This window comes from Chanodichthys erythropterus, chromosome 12 (assembly GCF_024489055.1).
Source record: "Chanodichthys erythropterus isolate Z2021 chromosome 12, ASM2448905v1, whole genome shotgun sequence".
In the NCBI taxonomy this organism is placed as follows: Eukaryota; Metazoa; Chordata; class Actinopteri; order Cypriniformes; family Xenocyprididae; genus Chanodichthys; species Chanodichthys erythropterus.
The window spans coordinates 18994779-19019016 of record NC_090232.1 but is presented as its reverse complement, the minus strand read 5'-3'; the positions used below and the strand labels follow the sequence as shown (position 1 = coordinate 19019016).

Sequence of the window (24238 nt, the reverse complement as noted above, 5' to 3'; positions counted from 1 at the left end):
AAAACAAAATAACGACTTATTTAGTGATGGCCGATTTCAAAACACTGCTTCATGAAGCATCGGCTGAAATCACATGACTTTGGCGCTCCAAACAGCAGATTTGACACACTGATTCATTTATGCTCCGATGCTTCCTGAAGCATTGTTTTGAAATCGGCCATCACTAAATAAGTCGTTATTTAGTTTTTTTTGGCACTCCAAAAATATTCTCGTCACTTTATAATATTAATATTGAACCACTGTACTCACATGAACCGATTTAAATATGTTTTTAGTTCCCTTATGGATCTTGAGAGAGGAAGTGTCCATTGCTCCCTATGGAGGCCTCACAAAGCTATCAGATTTCAACTAAAATATCTTAATTTGTGCTCTGAAGATTAACAAAGGTCTTACGGGTGTGGAACAGCATAAGGGTAAGTAATAAAGACAGAATTTTCATTTTTGGGTGAACTAACCCTTTAAGTCAGTGAAAAAGCACTCTAAAGTTCAGCTAATTAAATATCAATTTTACATTACATTACATTAATTATTATATATTATAATATTATATATTATTTTTGTTTAAATAATTGACAAATATCAATGGAATCTTTCTCTGTCTATGAGTTGGATGACAACATAGTAAATTGCAAAAATAACAAGTGCAAAAAAATGGCCCATATTACTCTGATTATGTAAGAGAACAAAAGGGAATCTATCATTTTCTCTCTGTAGGGACCTCGTTAAGAGTGTCAGTCATTCTCGTCATGGGCTGTAATCCTTTAGTGTCAAAGTCTTAAATCCTTTGTTGCTTCCTCTGTTGTCGGTGCTCCATGCTGTGTTTGGTGTATGCGTGCGTGACACTATTGCTGAACCAGTCCTTTAGAAAGTAAACTTACAAAGCAACTTTCAAATAGGATTTATAGTCAGACCGTTTTCAAGCCCAGCCTGTATCCTGCTGCTTGGTATGTCATGCATCCAGCAGCTATCACTGTTCCGTGTGGGTTAATTGAGACAAAAAAAGCAAGAGATTGAAGTCCCATTCTTTAATTGCCCATTCATTGTAATGCATGCCTGACATTTCCCTTAATGGAAAAGATTTCAATAAAATGCCGGTGTGTGCAGCAGAGGTATGGCTATGACTCCTACAAAATAATTTCTGCTAGTATCAGCTGTTAGAAATGCCAGGGGAAAGGAACACCATATTGAATCAAGAAAAAAAAAAAATCTTAAATGGTATAGTGGTAATTAAGACCATGTGTGCTCTTATTGAAATTGAATTGTGTCCTAAAGTAGCAAATATCTATACCAAACAACTTCCTGTGTTAAACTTATCTGCCCATTTAGTAAGTTTAAAAGTAAGTTTGAATTCCAAGAGCATTTGAGTAGTAGTAGTAGTAGTAGTAGTAGTAGTAGTAGTAGTAGTCAGCAATAAACTTACCATGCACACTGAAATTAAACATGAAGTGGACATTGACATTACTTTGCATTAGAAAAATACAATATAATAAAGACCAAGCGTTTAGAGAGGTGTCTTATCTAATTAATAAGAGTCAGCTTTAAATACTATACTTTCTTAAATGAACTAGTCATTGATTTGACATATTATCTTTTGGGACAAAATAGTACACATTTGTTTCAGTTGAATTTATAAAGAAAAGGAATACATTTTCAATAAAAACAGTGATGTTTTAGGTCTACCCAGAGATCAAAGGCAACACATGCTTGTTGGTTTGACACTGATGTGAGGCATATCTTGCATCTAAATGCTGAGAGTTTGCATCAGTGCATTCATTCAAAACTTGATTCATGTTGAACAGGTTTTATGTGAGCTGCATATAGTTTGCTCTGTCACTCTCCCTATCTGTCACAGTTACAATCTCACGCACAGATACACAGAACATACGCTCTTCTTAATTTCCTCATATGCATTATGAGTCAGGAGAGTGTGAATGATGCCTCTCGCTTAGAATGTGAATGGGTTCCTTTGATTTATGAAGGAATTTCTGCTTATATAACAGCATAACTACAGAATCTAAACATAGACATCATCACAGATGTTCCAAGAAAATTCAATTACGCACATTGCATTATCCTGGACTGCTAATATTATGTCACTCATTAGTTTGTTGAAATTTTCCATTTCATCTCTCCATCTCATCGTGTTTTTACATTTGAGCAAATCCCATTTGTACACATCAGGGGGCTTCTTTGGAAGGAGTGTGTCAGTTATGAATATTTTATACTGCTGATATGCTGCAGTTTTACATATTCTTTTCTTCTTCCAGACTGTCCCCTCCATGTGTTATCCACAGGACAACAGGAATTAGTCTCTGAGTTACTGAGTCACTTCTCAGAGCATGTGGAAATCAAATTAAAAATTTAACTCCAAACCATCTCTTGTGCATTCCATCTTGATGAGATCGTTCACAAAATTCTGTCAATACCTACACTTGGTTCAAACCATTATGCCGCAAAAAGGGAGATTTGTAATGGCTGGAGCCCAGAATGCATTGTTTGTCACTTTTGTTGATGGACTTATTAACTGTATCTTCCATCTTTGTTTTACACCCATTGGATTCCACAGCATTAGGCATTTATTGCCATTTGCTGTTGTCTTGTCCTTTTCCTTTTGAGCTCAAAACCATTAGGAAGTAATCATTTAATCATGTGTGCAATATATACATTTTTTGCAGTCATGCGATAGCTTGGTGTGAAGAACAGTCCAAAGTTAATTTTATTATTCACTGATATTCTTGCTTTCCATTGAGCAGTTAACCGCTGCAGATCCGCTTTGTGAACAAAGACCAGGTTTAGACCAGGTTTATGAATTGGATCAAATGATTTTTTGAAAAGAAACACCTCGCTACTCACAAACTCTCAGAAACACATATCATGTGGACCATTTTTATTATACTTTAAAGTCACCATAAAATCAAAATGGACAATTAATTTTTTTATTGCCGTATTTATTATGAAAGATTTATTTGTGCACATCATTCAAAGATCCAATGATCCAATCAATTACCGATGGACAAAATCAAGTCCCGCCCTGCATTTTTTCTTGTTCAAGAAGCTGTTTCACAACTTCTGTTTCATGCGTTCATGCTTTCTTTGCTTCCTTTTCAAAGTTGTAATTGTAACTGCATGGAAACACCAGTAAATTCCTCAAAATTTCTTTTGTGTTTATAGATTTGAAACTACATGAGGGCCAATAAAATATGACAGTATTCTAATACGTCTTTCTTTCTTTCTTTAGACTCATTACAAGGGGAATATCAGCGAAAGTTGTATAAGGAATTGATGGACAACTATAACAGACTGGAAAGGCCTGTGCTCAATGATTCCTCACCAATAGTGGTGGAGCTTGGACTCACGCTGCTTCAAATCATAGACGTGGTGAGTGTCTGCATCTGCTTCTCTTTTATGTGATCTTCCTTTCATGAGGCTGGTTTGTATCAAACTGCATATTCCACTTCCCACTGTTTTCAAAGGTGATTTGCAGTTGGATCTATCTCTTTACAACTGCATCCATTGATTTAAATATGAATGATAAGACTGTATATGGAGTATGATGAAGGTCACTGTGCTAGGTTTTGGCATCAACATCAAATTAAAAAGTGTGAGACTTTTTTTGAAAGCCTTGAATTGAAATAGTGTAAAGGATGTACATTTTTACATTATACCATATACTGGGGTTGTCTTAGGTCAAAAATGGTCTTTGATGGTAGCTTACATATGGTGGAACATACATGGTGCCTATGTGGTAACCATAGCAATTATGCTGATCATTTGTTAACTGACTTCATAGATCCACTAAAATCACCTTAAGAATAGTTATATCTTAATTTATGTGCATATGTCACTTGGTTTATCTAATGCAATGAAATGTATATATTTTTAATTTGTGGCTTAAATGTTTTTATCATCTACTGTAAACATCAAGAGACTACTGAATTTTTTGCTACAAAGTGCTATGGAAAGTCCAAACAACCTAACAATTAACACCCTTTTTATAGTGCTAGTTTTAATATTTTGACCTGCTTGGACCCATGAGTTGATCATTTCATTTGGGGACTGTGCTGTTAATGAAAATGTTTGTTTTCTGCTCCTTAGCAGATGTTGTTTTCCTTTCACCAGGCTCCTAATAATTTAAATAATTTCTTTGTATACCAAGTCCCAGTGCTCAGTACAGTACTAAACCCTTTAATTTAAGAAAATCCCTATTGTTATAATTGTAAGGGTATTAAAACTAGGGTTTTCTTAACTTAACTGGTTTGTTGGAACCAACTACAGATTTTTTTCTTTCTAATTTTTAGAAAACAACACAGCTATTACACAGTAGGAAATGAAATAAATTAATAAAAATGAAAAACAAGATCCATAATTAACTTTTTTTTTGTAGATTTGCGTCACATATAATCATGACTGATCATTATTAACATTATCGATCCTGACACTTTGGGATACTAGTACATCCATAGTAGTAGTAATTTGTATTATATGTAGAGTAATTTACACTAATTAAATTGACACAAACCAATACATTCATTAAATATCTTACGTTTGGCAATTTAAAACAAACTGGGGGCTATTCTAAGTCTGACACATTTTCCTTTTTCATTTTTTCCTTATTCATTTTCACATGCCAGACGAATATATATGTTGATGTTTCATCACAGCGGGAGTCCCTGAGCATGAAAAGATCCACATTAAACATTAATAAGATAACTTTTTGGCTCAGTAGCTGTAGCACTTGCATAAATATCAATCACATAAATATGTGGGCAATAAATAAGGTGGGCGAAATAAATGGATAATGTCTCAGGGTTATAACCTAATTCCCTGAGACGTGAATGAGATGCTGTCATTGAATTGATGCTTTGGGAACGCCTTTAGCATGAGCCAGTGTCTGAATCACGTGTAATACACGCCGATGTCATTGTCCACGGACAAAGTCAGGTGACACTACATAGAGCGTGACTAAGTCTATAAAAGACACATGCACAAGCCCGTCACCAGATTCATTTGTCTGAAGAAGCCTTGCAGGCGTACTTGAAGTATGGCAATGTGAGGTAACGTCTTGTTCCCATCTCAGGGAACTGGGTTACATACGTAACACTGAGATGTTGATGCTCATCACTGATTCTATTAGAACACAATACCCACACCACCATACTGAGAGGATGCCTGCACCACAGGTTGTGAAAAGTATACACAAGCACAAAACTGTAAATGCAGGAGTGACTCAACCTGAAAGGACTAGAGAGTTGTGTGTAGGCTTTTTTTTTTTTTTTTTACTTTTCACCAATTGCAATCTCTGAAGTATGCAAAGCCCTTAAATCTTTAGGTGTTTTAAAATCGGCAGTTCCTGATAAATTGGAATCTTACTTTTTAAAGCTAGCAGCTGATTTTATTGCCCCACCTCTGACTCATATTTTTAATCTTTCTCTTGTCTAAAATGAAATTACACTTATATGGAAATCAGCCTTTGTTCTTCCCCAGTTTAAAGGTGGAGATCCTACACAGCCAAATAATTACCAGCCCAATTCCAAGCTGTCTGTCCAGGCCAAAGTTCTCAAGACATTTGTCAATAATCAGTTTAAGGACTTTATTTCTGTTAATAATGCCTGATTTTCAATCGGGTTTTTAGAAAACAACATTGCACAACTACGGCAGCCTTAAAAGTACTAAAGGCCTAAAGTACTATAGTACTAAAAAGGCCTTATTGAATCTGTTGATAACAAGAAACACTGTGCAGCCTTATTCATTGATCTATTCAAAAAATGTTATACTGTTAATCATACCTTACTGATACAATGACTCCTCAGTATTGAATTATCTAAACATGCTGTTGGTTGGTTTAATAACTATCTCTCAAACAGATCTCAGTGCGTACAGGCAGAAGGTTTTAGCTCTTGCTCACTTAATGTATCTAGAGTCACAGGGGTCAGTCCTAGGCCAGTCCTATTTACTATATAAATAATATTGATCAAAATGTTCATAATTCAAATTTTCACTATTACGCTGATGACACAGTTACATATAGTTCAGCATCCACACCCAATCTGGCTCTTGCTTGCTTTTAATATTGTTCAGCATAACTTATTTGAACTAAAACTAGTTTTAAATGCTGATAAAACAAAATTTATGTTGTTTTCTAAATCAAAATCAATCCCTCATAATCTTCTTTCTATTACTACTTCTCAAGGTTTGGAAATTGAGCTTGTGTCTCAATATAGGTATCTCGGGATTTTAATTGATGATGCTCTCTCCTTTGGCCCTCATGTTCAGCAACTGGTGGAAAGATTGAAAGTGAAATTGGGTTTCTATTTTAGAATCAAATCTTGCCTTTCCTTCGAGTCTAAAAAGAGACTTGTTGCCGCCACTTTTCTGTCTGTACTAGACTAGGTGATGTTATATATATGCACACATATATACAATGTTTGTTTACATGCTTTAGATATTGTTTATCATGGTGCTCTGACGTTCATAACAAATATTACAACCCTCACTCATCATTGGGAGTTGTATGGTAGAATGGGCCCTGATGCCTAGATGCAAAGTGACACTGTGCACCTCTTAGTCGAGAGTTACCATATCCGAAAGCCAGTGAGATGTGGTCTGCTTGGTAGCAACAGAACTTTGGTTGTGCTCCTCCAAAGCAGACAAAGAACTGATTGGATTTACGCCACTGGCCTGGTGGACATAAATCCTAAAAGCTTAGACAACAACAGGATAAAATATTATGAAGGCACCCTTGGGACGTAATCTGGCCAAGGGTGCAAAATCACCTTGAACAGTCCAGGGGTAAAATCCAGACAGAAAGAGGCATCTGAGAGGGCCTGCAAATTTCCTAACCTATTAGGAGAAGTAATCGCTACAAACAGAGCTACCTTCTCTTGTCAGAAGCTTCTCTGAGGCTGACTATAAAAGTTCAAATGGAGCTTCTGACAACCCTTCTAACAGAATAGAGAGATCTCATGGGGGAACCCGCAGTCTGTAGATAAGCCATCTAGCACAGAGCAAGAAACAGGGTTAAGATGGCGCTGTTCACTCCAGGATGAGAAGAGATGCCATTTAGGAGAATGATTTTGAGCAACTCCTCATTAAATTTCAGATACAAGGGCTTCCTATCAGCCGCACCAGACTCGTAACCCTCCTATGCATCTAGCTCCTCGAAGCTAGACACCCCAGATGGCAGGTTGTTGTCTAGACCGGAAGATATAACAGAGAGAGCTTGCAAGTCCAGAGCGGGACCTTCGGAGTCTATAGAGAGAGCATGAGAAAGGGCTGGGCCTGTCTCAGGCTCTTCTAACAGCTCCATCTGTGAGCCCCATGATCTGAGTCGCTTTGGCCTGGCCCCAAACCATAAGGTGCAGAGACAAACTCTCCTTTGTCATCAAAGAGGGGGAGACTGGAGCAGAGCATCCTCACTGTACACCGTATTCCAAATTATTATGCAAGTAACATATCAGTAAGATTGCAATACAATAAACATTCAGATTTTAGTTTTTCTAAGAAAATGTTTGTTTGTTTATTTACCCATGTCTTTTTAAATAACTGGTATCAATCTCAGACAAAATAATTTGCCAGATCTATGGAAACCCTACTTAGAGGTTGTTCCACATTATTAAGCAAGTCACAGTTCTCATGCAATATGGGGAGGAAGAAAGATCTTTCTGAAGATGAAAAGCATGAAATGGTGCAATGTTGTGCAAAAGGCATGAAAACAACTTGTGTGAAAACTGAATGGAGATTATGGAATTTTCAGAAGATTTGTGAGTGATTTAGAGCACAGCAGAACTCGGTCAGATAAAGGCTTATTAAAGAAAGTTCCTGTCAAAACTGTGCGTAAACTTTACTGTGCATAAAGATGCATTTTAGCCACTCCAAACCAAAGCTCACAAAGAGAAACATTTACAGTGGGTTTAGAAATACATGAAGACTCATTTTTAAATAGTTTTATTCACTGACTAATGTCGTACTACAATGGATGGTCTAAATGGATGGATATCTGGATGGTTGGTGAATGGCCACCACGTTCCAACAAGACTGTGACGTCAGCAAGGAGCTGGCGGGTGATGATTTGTGCTGGATTATTGGGAGATGGAGGGTATTTAAATTACTTTTGCAAGATATGGAGTTCATAACTGGCCATTTTCAGCTTTGGTATAAAAAGGAGGATAGTGCCTTCTGAAATACAATGCACTATTTGTACAATGCACTATGCACTATCCCATGCTGCAAAAAAAACACCACAGTAATAAAACTGTTTGAAAATGTATTTCTACACCCACTGTAAATGTTTCTCTTTGTGAAGTTTGGTTAGTGGTGGCTAAAATGCATCTTTACACACAAATGCCAGCCTGCATGGAGAGCTTCTTGAGACTCCAGAGACACCAGCTCTTCACATACTTGTTTGCTGCTCAACACTGGCTTTTTTATAGCTGCCCTCTTAATACAGTTAACTTTTTGACAGGAACTTTCATTAATAAGCCTTTATCTGACTGAGTTCTGCTGTGCATTAAATCACTCACAAATCTTATGATAATTTGATAATCTCCATTTAGTTTTCACACAATATTAGTTGTTTTCATGCCTTTTGCTCAACAATGGACCATTTCATGCTTTTCATCTTCAGAAAGATCTTTCTTCCTCCCTATATTGCATAAGAACTGTGACTTGCTTAATAATGTGGAACAACCTCTAAGTAGGGTTTCCATAGACCTGGCAAATTATTTTGTCTGAGATTGATACCAGTTATCTAAAAAGACATGGATAAATAAACAGACAAACATTTTAGATTTTAGAAAAACTAAAATCTGAATGTTTATTGAACTGAAATCTTACTGATATGTCATACTTTCATGTTAATTTGGAACGCGGTGTAAATGCTTTGGAGAGAGGACAGTCAGCTCCTTCAAGAGCTGACCTAGTGTGCTCATCTTCCAAACACAAAACACAAAACTCCATTATCCCTGGGAATAGAGCGGGGACAAGGTGGAACACATCTCATAAACTTCTTGTTCATTTTTATCCAAACTCCTGGTCGACGGCTCATGCTGAAGGCGCTCCCGTAGCATCAACACAATGACACAGCACTGATGTTCCCTCAAAAGGGAACAATAGATTGATATCAAAGGATTTTTTAGGAGAAGGGGTACATTTTGTCTTCAGAACTATTTTAGCCTTTGGCCAACGCGCTGCATTTCCAGTATACAGTCCTGCATGATACTCCCTTTGATTTGGTAGGGCCCAAATACCCATATGGTGAATCCAGCTCTCTTGGCATATAGAACCTAAACTGTGTACAACGTTACTAAAAATACATACTGTACTCTGCACTTTAGATTTTCCTCTAAAGGATTAATGATCTGCTGATTTGTAAGGCCATGGAAGGCATAAAACACCACCCTTGCATTTACAAGAGTCTTAAACTTAACAGCATGTAATTTAGCTTTCTCATCCTGGAAGATGAGTGCAACATGTTTGCATTGCAGATTATCCTGTAAAATGGCTTATGACCATTAAATGTATATGTGCGGAGGAATTGTCAGATTTCAAGTGCATAATTTCTATGAACATACTGTAGAGGCACCAAAAAGAATTGCAAAAATAACAGGTTTTGCTGACACTATTTAAAAAATTTTCTTTGAATTTGGATATTGCTTTTAATATTTTAACCTCTTCCTTTATGCAAACAATAAAAACTTTTTTGCAAAAAAAAAAAAAAAATTAAGAAACTAAAAGTATGCATGCCTGACTGTCCTATTTCCACTGTCCCAAAGGACCTGTCACCTGGCTGAAATCTATCTCCATTCACCCATCGCACAGTGTGAATTATGAAATATCTGTTTATCCTGTGTGTTAAATCATGGCTGCCGTGGCGTGGCTCTTGCACGGCCCCAGATGGCGAGAGGCCCAAAGGCTATGACTGGGATGCTGTGAAACCGTGAACGCATGAGTTGTTCGCAATCAGCTCAAGGGGGGCTGGGGGTGGCAGCTGCCACACCATTCTACATCACCGCAGTGCCGGGAGGGTTATGAGTGTGAGGATAGGTGGACTGTGAGAAACAAAAGCTGAAAAATACTTGGCATTGAAAAGGCCTCTGTTTGATTTGTAATGCAGTGTGTCTATTACATTACAGCATGGCATAGAATTTTATGATTATGTGCAATAAAAACTTTACGCAAACATATCAGAAGTGGCTTAAATGGAAACGGTTTGTAGTTTTAGGAGACAATATAGTAGTTTGGAATTAATGTTGCCTGATGGGAGATTGGAACCCTAGTTAATGATCTAGATTCTAGAGTTCAAATGAAGACAGTGTTGACCAGTGATCTACTTAGCTATTGTACCCTACAACCAATTTTAAAGCTGCAGTCTGTAATATTTTTGGTTAAAAATGATCCAAAATCAATTTGAGCAAGTACATAACCAGCCAGTGTCCAAAACTATCTACTTACCTTAGCCTGATTCACAACAGTAAGCTTGTAATAATGTTTTATAATAAAATCAGTACTGGTGGGTTTCCGTGGGAAATTCAAGCACGCAGCTGTTCGTCTTTGCGTCATTACATCACATCTGTTTACATGAAGGAGTCCCAGCTAGTAGGCTACAGTATATGGCATGTGAGGATGCTGCTGGAAGTGGATAATTTATAGCCTTTTCTCACAGCAGCTGGAATAAGTTAATTTACCATTTTGATGGCAGATTGTCATCCAGAAAGTTTCAATTGACAATCATCAGTGACAACTGGAGATTCAAAAGCTAAAGACTTCAGACTGCAGAGTGGCTACAGAAATTGAAATCTACATGAAACGCTAATGCACACTAAATACACATAGTCACTCAATGCTGATGTTACTAACATTAACTATTTGAGAACAAAGTATAACAATAATAATACTTTGCAGGGTTTGACGTGATCCAAGCTAAGTGATCGTTACATTTAATCACCATTTTCAGCGCGATTGTAATGCTTTTTTTCTCAGTTGGTCAGAACAAAAGTGGCAGACATGTTACTTACTTGTTCAGATGACATTTTCTGGGTTTCTTTTTTTGGTCATACTTCCAAGGCATAAAATCGAAGTACAGTATCCACACTGATATGGTGACTGACAGCAAACATTAGATTCATCCGCAGCCGTGCCGATGCACAACCCACGTAAAGATAAATTCTGCAAATAACTGCAATTGCAGGTTTCAAACAGAGATGGTGACAAAGAGGCAAAACTTATGGACTGCAGCTTTAGGGTTGTATTTTTTACCACAGAAAATTATTTTGATTAGTCCTTAATCTTTTTTTTAAAAAAAAGGAAAACAGTTTTTTATGGTAAGACACTAGCAATCAAAGTGTGTGGGGTCAAGCAATAACCTTAGTAAAAAAAAAAAAATAAAATTATACATGTTAGCATGAGTCTGAGTGAATCACGTAATGACCACGCATCATGACCACATAATGCCACAATAATACACTCACCAGAAATATGAAACCACTGTGTTGTTTACTTTACAAATGGGAGTCAGTAACACATATCCATAATCCTGCTAGAGTAGTGTTCCCACCTCCAAAATTATGATTTTAAGCAAATGTACAACTCAAATAATAAACAGCTTTTTACTGAATAATTAATGTAAGTGTTCACATTTCTGCTTTTAAATCTCCTGGAGCACTGGCCCAGTTTACTTACATCATAAGAGCATTACTGTAAGCACTGTTAACATCTACAAAAAAAAAAAAAAAAAAAAAAAATGGACATACTTAGATAATTTTCTATGGTAATCAACACGCGACATGATAGTGCTTTAGTTGTTTTGAACCTGAAACATTCCTTTAAAAGAGGTCTTGTGGAAGTCAAACACCATGTATTAGATTTGACCCCTTGAGTATGTGTATACATGTCCTCATAATGGTTCAGCAAACACCTAAAGTGAATTCAGAAAACGCAAACAGCAGTGTTAGAGGGAAGGTTCATTTCAGGGTAGGAAACTCTCACACTCACCGCCTGGCCAAAGAACCAGTAACCCCTCTATGACCTCCTCTATCCTTCTGTCCTCCAGTCTCCATGCTGCACAGGCCTCTCTCACTCACCGTCTGCCGTCCTCAAACCACAAGACAACCAGTACCACTCTTTCTCTATCTCTCTTTCTCTCTCTCTTTTGCATGAGAACCTGCACTCATGGAAAGACCAAAGCATTCTGTAAACCCTCCACTCCAGTTTTTCCATTTCCCACTCAAAGCTCGTTCCCTGAAAAATGGTGAAAAGAACCCTGCTCTGAGTTTGCTCTATCCACCATATATATAACCTAAGTGTTACATTTTTATGTGCATGGCTTCTGGTGTCAGCCACTTCCAGTTACTCTCTTTACAAAAAAAGTCCAACAATGAATTTTTTACCTGTGAAATTTCACTAAAATTCAGCTAATGTGATCGAACATTTAGTATATAAAAGTTTTTGTTTCATTTTGTGTGTGTTTTGTTTTCTTTTGTTACTTTTTGTAAACGGGGGATAAAATGGTGGGATCAGGAAATTACCTAAGCTGAACAAGAGTTCAGGGTCACCTGCACACAAGTGCTATCGCGTATGATGCCAGAGCATGTGCACAGCCCAATGGGCTACACCTCTGACAAAACACATGGGGAATTCTAGCTGACATCTAATTGTATCATGGGCCGCTAACGTGTTAATGAGCGAGAACACTCAAAAATGTCCAAAATGCTCGTCGCTCCAGGCAAAAATCATACACGCTTTACTCACATACTCTGGGTGTACAGAGAATGAGAGAGTCAGAGAGAGATAGACAGAGGGTGTAGAGAGATATGGCCTAGAATAGTAGCTTCAATTCTCCATAGTTCTGGCTCCATTGTTCACTTCCCGCTCACATTGTGTGCATATTGTTAGTCACATCCTCTTTTTATCAACTCAAGAGACACTCATTATTATATTCTCCATTTAAAGAGCCTCCAGATTTATGGATAATCTCCTGTCATCTGCAATGCGTGTTCATTCCACAGCTTTTCCATATGAAAGATTCAATTTATCGGTTCACAGAGCGAAAACGCTCATGCACCTCCTTATCTTTACGATCACAATAGTCAGTCACTGCTCATTAGCACAGGCAGGTTTTCATGTGTTTCATTTCCTAAGTATTGTAGAAGTGTTCATTCACAGAATTGTGCTAGACAGTCACATTATACAAAATCATAATTGGTTATTGACTGTGAGGAAGTTTCATGAAGCCTGAACAGGTTGGTAAGTGAGTCATGATTTTACTCTACAACTATCTACAAAATCAGCCCTAAATAAGCAGCTTATGAACTCATGATGAACTCATGCTGACTTTTTGGAGATGTAGACATAAAATTAATTCAAACAATTTACAGTATGCTTACTGTAAACAGTGTTGGCGGTAACTCATTACAAGTAACTTGAGTTACGTAAACAGATTACTTTTTCAAGTAACTAGTAAAGTAATGCATTACTTTTTCAATTTACAACAAAATATCTAAGTTACTTTTTCACATTTATTGACTGACAGCTCTCCTGTCCCCATGTTGAGAGAAATAAAGCGCAGAGGTGTTATGTGCACTGTGTGAACATGATGGTTATTGTAGTTCTACTGTAGACTAAATGTGAACATGCATTTACTCATCTCACTTACACAAAAACAATCAGTATTCCTCAAAATTAATAAAAACAGTCAAATGGAATTTAAGATTTTTACACAAACATGTAATAATGAACTATATTAAATTACACAAATATAGGCCTACTTTATGTATTTAATCTCACTTTATTAGCCAATGTCTTTGCTGCTGACCTTCAATGATCTAATTCAACCATACTAATAAGCAAAAATTACTTTAAATTACATTTAGAAATAAAAGTGTTGAACTTCCTTTTCCTGTTTCCTATTCTTCTTTAATCCAGAATGGCGGCACAGCTGAAAGGTTTGTTTGAACTGCGCCCTCTACTGTACAGGTGTAAATATGCATTTGCAGGCTTATTCATTTCACTTTTGGTGTGAAAGGGCCTTAACATTTGCCTAAAATATTACTTTTTTTGTTGTTATTAAAAAACAAACAAGCAAGTCCAGCCCAGGTGAGAAAAAAGTAATGCAAAAGTAATGTAACACAAGCAATGTAATACATTATTTTTCATAAAAAGTAACTAAGTAACACAATTAGATACTTTTTTATAGGGAGTAATGCAATATTGTAATGCATTACTTTTAAAAGTAACTTTCCCAACGCTGTGTAACAATGTGCGATAGAAGGACATTGATTCTGTGCATTACACTGATCTCTTGTGTATTGACAGATTAACTGCAATAGTGTTCACAGAAATGTCCTGGCACCTCCAGCATGCAATGTGGCATGAATAAATTATCTGGTTTCTTGCTGGCTTTATTTGCTGATTATTTATTTTATAATGTTCAGAGTTTGACCTAAAAATATTTGTTGTCACCATTCTTGAGTTTAATGGTGATAAAAACCTCTGAGACAAATAGCTCACCCCTCAAATATTTATTAATCATTTTATTTATTCTTAATTTATCATAAAAATGTCCCATGAAGTACAAAATTTCACAAAAGTGCAAAAGTAATGATTACACTTCTTTTTTTAAATTGCGATCCACTCTTTAGGAGCATTGTTGCCACAAACTCTACTGGATAGCAAACTATATTTCTCGCACGGATGATGTGCCTTAAAGTTTAAAATCTGTATGGATGTTTCATATTGTATAATGGCAGTGAATAGCAACCAGCATCAAGCTTGTTAAAAATAAGTATCACAGAATGATCCCATGCAACACATGCTGTATATTACAAGTGTTCTGGGGGAATAGGAAAGGGTTTGGTGTAAAACAAACTGAAATTCAGTCTATTATATGAAAATCCTGACCTTGGCTTTCACGAGACTCTATTAGAGCTGTAGTTCAAGTGACTTGCATAGAAAAAAAAAAGCACACAAGCTGTGAGAAATCAAGATTAAAATAATTTAGATAGCATTGTATTGCATTTTTTAGACACAAGCAAAATTATTTGTTGTTCATGCAGTAGGCAGCTCCCTTATGCTGTGTTCATGCTTCAGTGAGATACTGGAATAGAACTGCAATTTTATGATTACTGCCATATATATGCAGAAAAAGATGTTTGGAAAAACTTAGCTGTGAAGGTCTAATCCATAAATGCAGTAATATTGTATATGCTGTTCCTGTTTTTTGTTTGTTTTTGTTTGTTTTATTTGGCTGCATATGTTCAATGACCATCTATGTATATCTTTTAAGTTTCAAATCCACTAATCATTGGATTTTAAGGTTTATGAGGATGGTGGAATCAATTTTTTGAAAGATATTGAGGGTTTTGTCTGAGGCACTTAATAGAAAGTAAATTAGATTTTCACAGCATGACTGTTTTCCACTTTATGTCTGTGAAATTATGGATAACTATGAATTATCTGATCGAAACATCACACATTCTTTTCAAGAACTTCCCTACACCATTCTAATAGCATAGCACACCAAACTGCATTTTTGTAAAACATTTATATATAGAGAAATTACTTTAAGTCAGTTAACAGTTCCTCTGGACACTCATAATCATCCACAACAGTGGAAAACACAATACAAAAAAAAAGTCCTCAAATCTATATTAATTTTTACTGTCAAAAGATCTAAACTATTATATTCCCCATTATTATATTGTCCACATTTTGATCAAACATGCCCTGTATATTTAAATGATTTAAGCACAAGGGCTATGGGTATTCCTCTCAGCTTTAATTTTGCACTCTTTCAATTACAACCTGAATTCCGGAAATGTTGGGACATTTTTTAAATTTCAATAAAATGAAAACTAAAATACATTCAAATCACATGAGCCAATATTTTATTCACATTTTATTTCATTCAAAAAATAACAAATGTTTAAACTGAGAAATTTTACAATTTTATGAACAAAATTAGCTAATTTCAAATTTGATACCTGCTACAGGTCTCAAAATAGTTGGGATGGGGCCATGTTTACCATGGTGTAGCATCTCCTCTTCTTTTCAAAACAGTGTGAAGACATCTGGGCATCAAGGTTATGAGTTTCTGGAGTTTTGGTGTTGGAATTTGGTCCCATTCTTGCCTGATATAGGTTTCCAGCTCCTGAAGAGTTGTTGTCTTTCATTTAATGATGTACCAAATGTTCTCTATAGGTGAAAGATCTGGACTGCAGGCAGGCCAATTCAGCACCCGGACTCTTCTACGACGAGGCCATGCTGTTGTAGTAGCTGCAGTATGTGGTTTTGCATTGTGCTGCTGAAATACACAAGGCCTTCCCTGAAACAGATGTCATCTGGAGGGTAGCATATGTTGCTCTAAAACCTTAATATAACTTTCAGCATTCATAGTCCCTTCCAAAACATGCAAGCTGCCCATAACGTATGCACTTATGCACCCCCATACCATCAGAGATGCTGGCTTTTGAACTGAACGCTGGAAGGTTCTTTAGCCCGGAGGACTCTATGTCCGTGATTTCCAATAAGAATGTCAAATTTGGACTTGTTTGACCATAGAACACTTTTCCACTTTGAAACAGTCCATTTTAAATGAGCCTTGGCCCACAGGACACGAAGAGACCATGTTCACATAGCCTTCCTTTTTGCATGACAGAGATTTAGTTGGCATCTGCAGATGGCAAGGCAGATTGTGTTTACCAATAGTGGTTTCTGGAAGTATTCCTGGGCCCATTTAGTAATGTCATTAACACAATCATGCCGATGAGTGATGCAGTGTCATCTAAGGGCCCGGAGACCACGGGCATCCAATAAAGGTCTTCGGCCTTGTCCCTTATCTACAGAGATTGTTCCAGTTTCTCTGAACCTTTTGATGATGTTATGCACTGTAGATGAGATTTGCAAAGCCTTTGCAATCTGACATTGAGGAACATTGTTTTTAAAGTATTCCAAAATCTTTTTACGCACTCTTTCACAGCTCTGCCCATCTTTACTTCTGAGAGACTCTGCCTCTCTAAAACGTCCCTTTTATAGCTAATCATGTTACAGACCTGGGGCCGTATCACAAAACATCTTGAGGCTAAAAGTAGCTCCTAACTTGCTGATTTAGGAGAAACTCTTAAAAATAATGGGCATGTCAGTCCTAATTTTAGGAGACCTTAATGTTTGCTCTAAGAGTATTTCACAAAGCATTTTAGCACTGAAACTAGCTCCTAAGTCTGTGAAACATTAGGATTAGTCAAGAGGACACCTAAATCATTAAGACCAAATCACAAACAGTCCTAATCCACCCAAAGACACTGTACACCATTGAGGCAATAGTGATAGAGCCTTAGGTGCTGAACCTTTTCCTCATAAATGCAATACATTTTGATTTATAGATTTGAATCTACGATGAGACGCCAAAAATAAATCTTTAACAAATAAATAAATATTGTCTGATTACCTGTGGCAATGGTTTTCATGAGTTCACATTTACAAATGATTGAATAGAGTAATAGTATATATATAAAAGTGTATTTGGTATGCTGTCCAAGGGGATAGAGGGCTCCGAGCTTAAAATTTAGCCCAAACCCAAAGTTCTCCCCATATCCCCAGCCGAGAGTGAGGGACGGGGTGGCGGAGGGATGCAGAAAAATGTCGGCAAGTCGGCTCTCGTCTGTGTATATATTCCTCCTCTTTAGCTGATTAGGTAGAACGTTTGAATGTGTTCCTCCCAAACTTTGTTTATAAAACATAATTTTTCGCTTACATTTTGCATTCTCTTGAGATGCAGACATCCAAGAGGCGGTCCACATTAACTGTGCTAGTTTAATTAGTGACACTTAGCCTACATTTTAAAACCTTTATTTGAATACGACATTTTTATTAAAAAAATATTTATTTTAATAGGGCAACATTTGTATTTTAAAAGTTTTATTTTAATATGGAAACATGACACCTCATTCTATAATATTTCTATGATTAAATCGCTGACTCCTCCCCCATCAGCCAATCACTGTGTGTTTACTCCATAGCAACGAGGTCAACCCCGCCCTTACTCTTAGCTTAAGACTTCAGTCTATTCCTTAGTAAAAGTTTGTGAATTGGTTTTAAGAGAAAAATCTTAGCTAAGAACTTTTACTGCTTTTTAGGAGAACTCATAGTGGTAAGATAAAATGTTTTGTGAATACGTCCCCTGATATCAATTAGCTTATTAGTTGCTAGGTGTTCTCCCAGCTGAATCTTTTCAAAATTTCTTGCTTTTTCATTCATTTGTTGCCCCCGTGCCAACTTTTTTGAGACCTGTAGTAGGCTATTATATTGTGAATAAAATACTGGCTCATGTGATTTTAAGGTCTTTTAGTTTTCATTTTTAGTTTAGTTTTCATTTCCGGAATCCGGGTTGTATTTTTAGTAATTATAACTGATATTCAAAACTTTTTAGGATTTAAAGGTAAACTTTAATTATAATAAGGATTAATTGTAACAAAACCTTTGTTGTCAGTTTAATTTAATTTGAGAATCCTGTTAGTATTTATTTTATAATGTGTTACTAGTTAAAAGTCTGGCTCTGTGAGACAAGAGCTATACAGATAAAATTTTGGTCAGGATTGCGCTGGCACTCTTATTACAGACTTTCTTCCCCCTGTCTGACATTGATTGCATGTCACAAGCCCTCAGTTTATCCTTCAGACAACACGTTACATTCACTTTCTTCTGCAGAAGCAGAAAACAACAGGGACTTTAATGTGACAAAGGAACAGACAGAAGGAAGGAAAATAAGAAGAAACAGAAGAACAAGATAAAAAAAAGTAAATGATATATTCTCAGCAGAGAAAAACAAAACAAAAGATCAAACAGGCAACTGATGTGTCATGTTAATGGCTTGAAATTTAAGGTTGTACCTCTCTCTCTCTCTCTCTCTCTCTCTCTCTCGACGATTTCAGGTTTTGACACATATGGAGGATATACTTTATAGAGAAATGACTAACCTTGTGGTGGGAACCTCATATCAAGATGGCTTAACAAAGAGACTTTTACTCGCTGAACCCAAGAGTGAGAGGCATTCTTTCAAGAGTTTCAGCAGACAGGCCAAGAATAGAAATTTAATAATAAAGAAAAAGAAGGGCAAAACAACAAAGCGTTGTTCTCAAGAGTGAGAATTTGTCTCATACTCATTGACATCATGAACAAAAATAGTAGTAATTCATGACATTTAGTGGCCCTAAAATCAAGGCATTCTTAAAAAATAATTTAAAAAAATGCAACAAAGTGTAAATATATCAATATATCAAATATTTTTCTACTTTAAAGTGGGAATATACTGCTGACAAGATGGGCTTTTAATAAAACTTGTCTGTATATGTGGGAGAGACAAGTAGTACAAAACACTGAAATTTGTGCTACACGATGAAAGAAAACAGAGTGGCGTTCCCTTTTGCTAAAAACTTCAACTCCCATAATGCACTTATGATTGTTGCACCAATGCTCTATTGATCCGACTGTGTGTGGGCAGTAATACAAGTTAAATCTGTAGTTTTAACAAAAGCTGGGGTTCCTGAACCACAATTTCAACCACCTTTTTTAAAAACATCTTTGAGGTTTCAGTTATCCCATTTTAATAACCATCTCTGTTCATGCTGGAATGTCCTAGGAACTGAATGGCTAATGCACCCACTCTGTAGTTGCCAAAAGAGACATCTTTGCGCATTAAACAGGAAGCTCATTGACAGAGAGACTGGAGACAAAAAGCAAAGACGAGTTCCTCTTCAGCATGAGCAATCATTGGAGCCTTAAGGGAAAGATTTGAACTGAAATTCAAGATCAACTGCAACAAAACTGTTTATGTCAACTCTAAACTGACCTCCTGAATGTAATGGTTCCTTTTTAGCAGTACTTTACTTCAGAAGGCAGTGTGGAATACTGGCCCCATCAAGGCTGAATTTAATTGATCAAAATACATACATATATATATATATCAATCAATTATGCATATCAACATGGGTCTTCACACTTAGAATATTCTATTTATTTTGTGACATTTGTAATAATCATATAATGCAATTTTCTCTACATCACATTATAGAAAACAGAAAAATCCAATTCCTCATTCATACCATTAAGAGAGAGTGATTTTGATTTATCGATCCAAAATGCTGCTTTAATAATTCTTTATTTATATCACCACCTCTTTATGATCCTAAATCTTCCTCTATCCCTATACATTCCAATTGTTTGATGTTATGTCCCAACTTGTTGAAATGTCTTGCAACTGAAGAAGTTATATTTTGATGTCTAATGCTTGATTTATGTTCATTAAGCGTAATTTCAATTGTCGTGATGATTTTCCGATATATATCTTTGGACAAGTACACTTTAAATTAACATATAGATCACATTGCCAGTGGTACAGGTGATACAAGATTTAATTTTGAAGCATTTGCTTGTCATTGGACATATAAATCAATTACATTTTATCAAGTTCTGGCATGTGACACACCTTCTACACCTTCTCTACTTCGAATGATTCTCATTATATATTAATATACAATGTACTGAGAATTTTATTTGTTTATGTTTGGATTTACTTGTGCACAAGAGGTCACTTCTATCTAATTTGTTAATCTTTTCTAATGCACTATTTAACCAATTTTCTGGATACCCTCTGGACATTGGACAAGTAATTTGGTTTGTTCATCAAATTCATCTGTAGTACTATTACGTTTTAGCCTACACAATCGACTAAATGGTAAATTAAGTTTAAGAGGAGGATAAAAACTGTCCATTGCTAATATTGTGTTTTTATCCGTAAGTTTTTGAAATACTGTTGTTTGTAATAATCCTCCTATCTTGGTTAACTTTACATCCAAAAAATGTATTGCATCATGACTCTTATCCATTGTAAATTTAATTTAATTGCTAATAATATTTACATGGTAATATCACAGTAATTTTTTATTAATGAAACTGACTCTAAAATCACTTAAAAGTATGGAGCCTCACACATGACACGCAAGAAAAAAAAATGTATTGTGCGCACGATTTACTATTTCGTTCCCTCGAAAGTTTTAGTCAATTGAGGGAACGAATTAGTAAATTGTGCACACGATTTAGCCTAGTATTTTTTTCCTGCATGTCCTGCATATAAAAGAGATCTTTTTTTTGTTTGTTTTCCAAATCTTATTTATTCTCTATCTTTGATGTTGTGTATAAACTGTGTTTACACTTCATTTGGAACTGTCTGAAGCTGATGCTCTCTGTGCTTATCGGTCAGTTACTTATTGAACTATAGCTGAAGCCAGAAACAAGAATATCTAAGGGTAAAAACATGACAAATTGATGACACTGTAGATCATCCCTGGTCCAAACTGAATGAAATGTGAGGAAATCAGAGCTGACACTTCTCTGAATGAAACAAACATCTTTGATCATTCAAAGCTGAATGTTCTTGAGCTAACATAAACACACAGATCGATGTATGTTGAAGTGAAGCTTTAAATCCCAAGAGGTTTACCATGAGATCTGTATTGTAATGGTGATTGTCATTGTGAAACTGCTTTAAGGTTTGATTGCTCCTATTCTTTGAGTGTCATAGCTGGTCTCTTTTGGCCTTATCTCAAACGCTGCAAAAGGCTGCTTTTGTGTGTGAGAGAAAGAGAGAGCTAGAGAGCGAATAGTACACAGAGGCCAAAAAAGGAACAAAATCTTTGTTCATAAAAAGGGTTGGATTATAGCAGAAAGGAGATTTGTTAAATTTGAAGTAATCCTTCATTTATGTCCTCATTTGATACTGAATCTCCTTTTCTCTCCTTTTTCCCTGCCCCAGGATGAAAAAAATCAGGTATTAATAACCAACGCCTGGCTACAGCTGGTGAGTTTCTACTTAGTTTCCTTTTGTACTCATGCATTGTGAATGTATGTGTAAGTGTGTGTGGCCGAAAAAAAAAGAAAATTCTGTAATCATTTACTCCCCCTCCCCCTGTATAAATTTCTTTGTTCTGCTGTACACAAAAGAAGATTTTTGGAAAAATGCTTGTAACCAAGCAGAAGAACTTGAGGGGGAGTAAATGATGGTAGAAATTTCATTTTTGGGTGAACTATCCCTTTAAGGAAATTAAGTTTATTTGGTGGCCATTTTGGTAATGTCCCAGGCAACTACAGTATTTGAAAAAGTGTGCCTCTGCCTACATTTTTGCAAAACTCAAAACTCAAAAAAAAAAAAAAAAACCTCAAAAAAAAAAAAAAAAAAAAAAAACGAAAAGAACTTATACATGCAATGGAATTCATTGCAGTTTCCAGCTGAAATCAACACTACTGGCAGTAAAACAACAACATTTATTCCTTTTTACACAAATTATGATCATACGGGCAAACTTGTTTTCGCACAGTTCCTTGCACAATAAGACGTCAAAACCATGCACTTTATCATATTGCATGACTACACATATTTTACACACATTGCATACATGTTGCCATTTGCATTACATAATGAGTTCCATACGGTATGTACTTTTCTGACATAGTAAACTTGCTCAGTAGCTCAACTGGTACAGCATTGCACTCGGGTAAAGGCGCCGATATACTTCAAACGAAATCAAAGAACGAACTGATATGACGTAATTGCGAACAAAATCAGGCCAAAACGAAGTTCGTTTTATGTTCTTTTTGGAAGTTCGAATTGGCTTGCCAAAGCTTCAGGAAAAGTTCGTTCCAGCTGCAAAACACCTTCGTACTACCATTGGTCTGTGCCGATAATGTAATAGGAGGTGTGCGCCGAGGCTCCGCCTTCATTTGCGTGGAACTAATCTCTGACTCATTTTGTCTGTAGAGTTTGTTGAGGTAAGATCTCTGCGGGTGAAAACATAGTACAAAAGTTAAAGTTCATGAAGTTGTGCTTCTGATGAAATGAGGCACTGACACTGTTTTTCATGTTTGATACTGTAAAGCTGCTTGCTTTTAAGCAATCTATTGAATAAAGTGCTATATAAATAAACATGACTTGAGTGCTAATTTGCAGAGCTTGTGCTAACATACCAATATTGGCTGCGTCCAAAAACCTAGGTAGCTGTCTTGCTGCCTCGCTATCTTATAAGAGAATGACTTGTACGACAGCATTTGTGCATGAAGGTACCTCACGAAATTGATTTCGGACAGACTTCTGAGGCAGCGTAACAGTTTAATGATCTACAGCAATATAGCGCGAGCTTTGGTGAGAACTAAACAAATATTTAATTACTACAGTAGTAATTTCTCGATAGAAATGATATCAAAATTAAAATATGTTGATCAAAATCGTACATTTATACACAAACTGAGCAGCAAACGCAACTTTCGGACGCCATCTTTATTTTTCTATCTCAACTGTCACAGAATGGAAAGCACAGGATTGTGGGATATCAAAGGCAGCTAAGGATACATCTATGCTTCCTTCAAAAATCGATCTGAGGAAGGTATCTCATGAGAGAGGAAGTAAAGCTAACATTGGATTCGGACATGCCTTGATGCCTTGAAATGTGTCCTCGGAAGGCAGCATTTTCCAGTTTTTGGACGCAGCCATTGTTATGATCAGATGCTTTTCTTATGCTTTCTATAAAAATGCTTGCAGTTTTCTCATTTTTGTTGCATTTATTATGATACTGAAAAGAAATCACGCAGCACATATTTACATATTCATGGAACCTTTGCTCTCCGCAATGTGGGCGGAGTCAAATGTTCGATTACAGTATATCGCTGGTCACGTATTTCGAACTTAGTTCTACTCCTAAACGAAGAATGAAAAAGAACTTTGTTTGAAGTATATCGGGGCCTAAAAAGAGTCCTTAAAAACGGTGGTTCCCAACCCTGGTTCTGGAGTGCCCCAACTCTGCACATTTTGTATCTCTCTCTAATCAAACATACCTGATTCAACTTATCAGCTCATTAGTAGAGACATCAAGACCTGAAATGGTTGTGCCAAATTAGAGAGACATCCAAAATGTGTACTGTTGGGGGTACTCCAGAACAAAGGTTGAGAACCACAGTCTCTATACTCAATAAAGAGCTTAAAGACTTGTATAAACAAGCTAAAATGGCATGGTTGTTTCAACAAATGCATTTTTATCTCACATTATTTACAAATGTGATTTAACATTCCCGAACTGCCAACATTCAGCAATCAAGTTGCCAGATTCATGTTTATCTGATTTATCTGTTTCATGGAAAATTGTGCCATGAAACATGCAAGAAGCAATATCCTTTTGCAGAAATGTCACCACAGGCAATCCTC

The 24238-nt window shown here is 36.3% G+C and overlaps 1 protein-coding gene across 2 annotated transcripts in view; it reads left to right on the top strand.

The window, feature by feature from the left end:
- The window catches only part of chrna8 (cholinergic receptor, nicotinic, alpha 8), a 95556-nt gene that overhangs the window by 19105 nt on the left and 52213 nt on the right, over positions 1-24238 (top strand). For both annotated transcript variants that reach the window (XM_067403672.1, XM_067403671.1), the window contains exons 2-3: positions 3239-3378; positions 21800-21844. In XM_067403672.1, coding sequence (XP_067259773.1) covers positions 3239-3378; positions 21800-21844 — 185 coding nt within the window. The remainder of the gene's footprint in view (positions 1-3238; positions 3379-21799; positions 21845-24238) is intronic.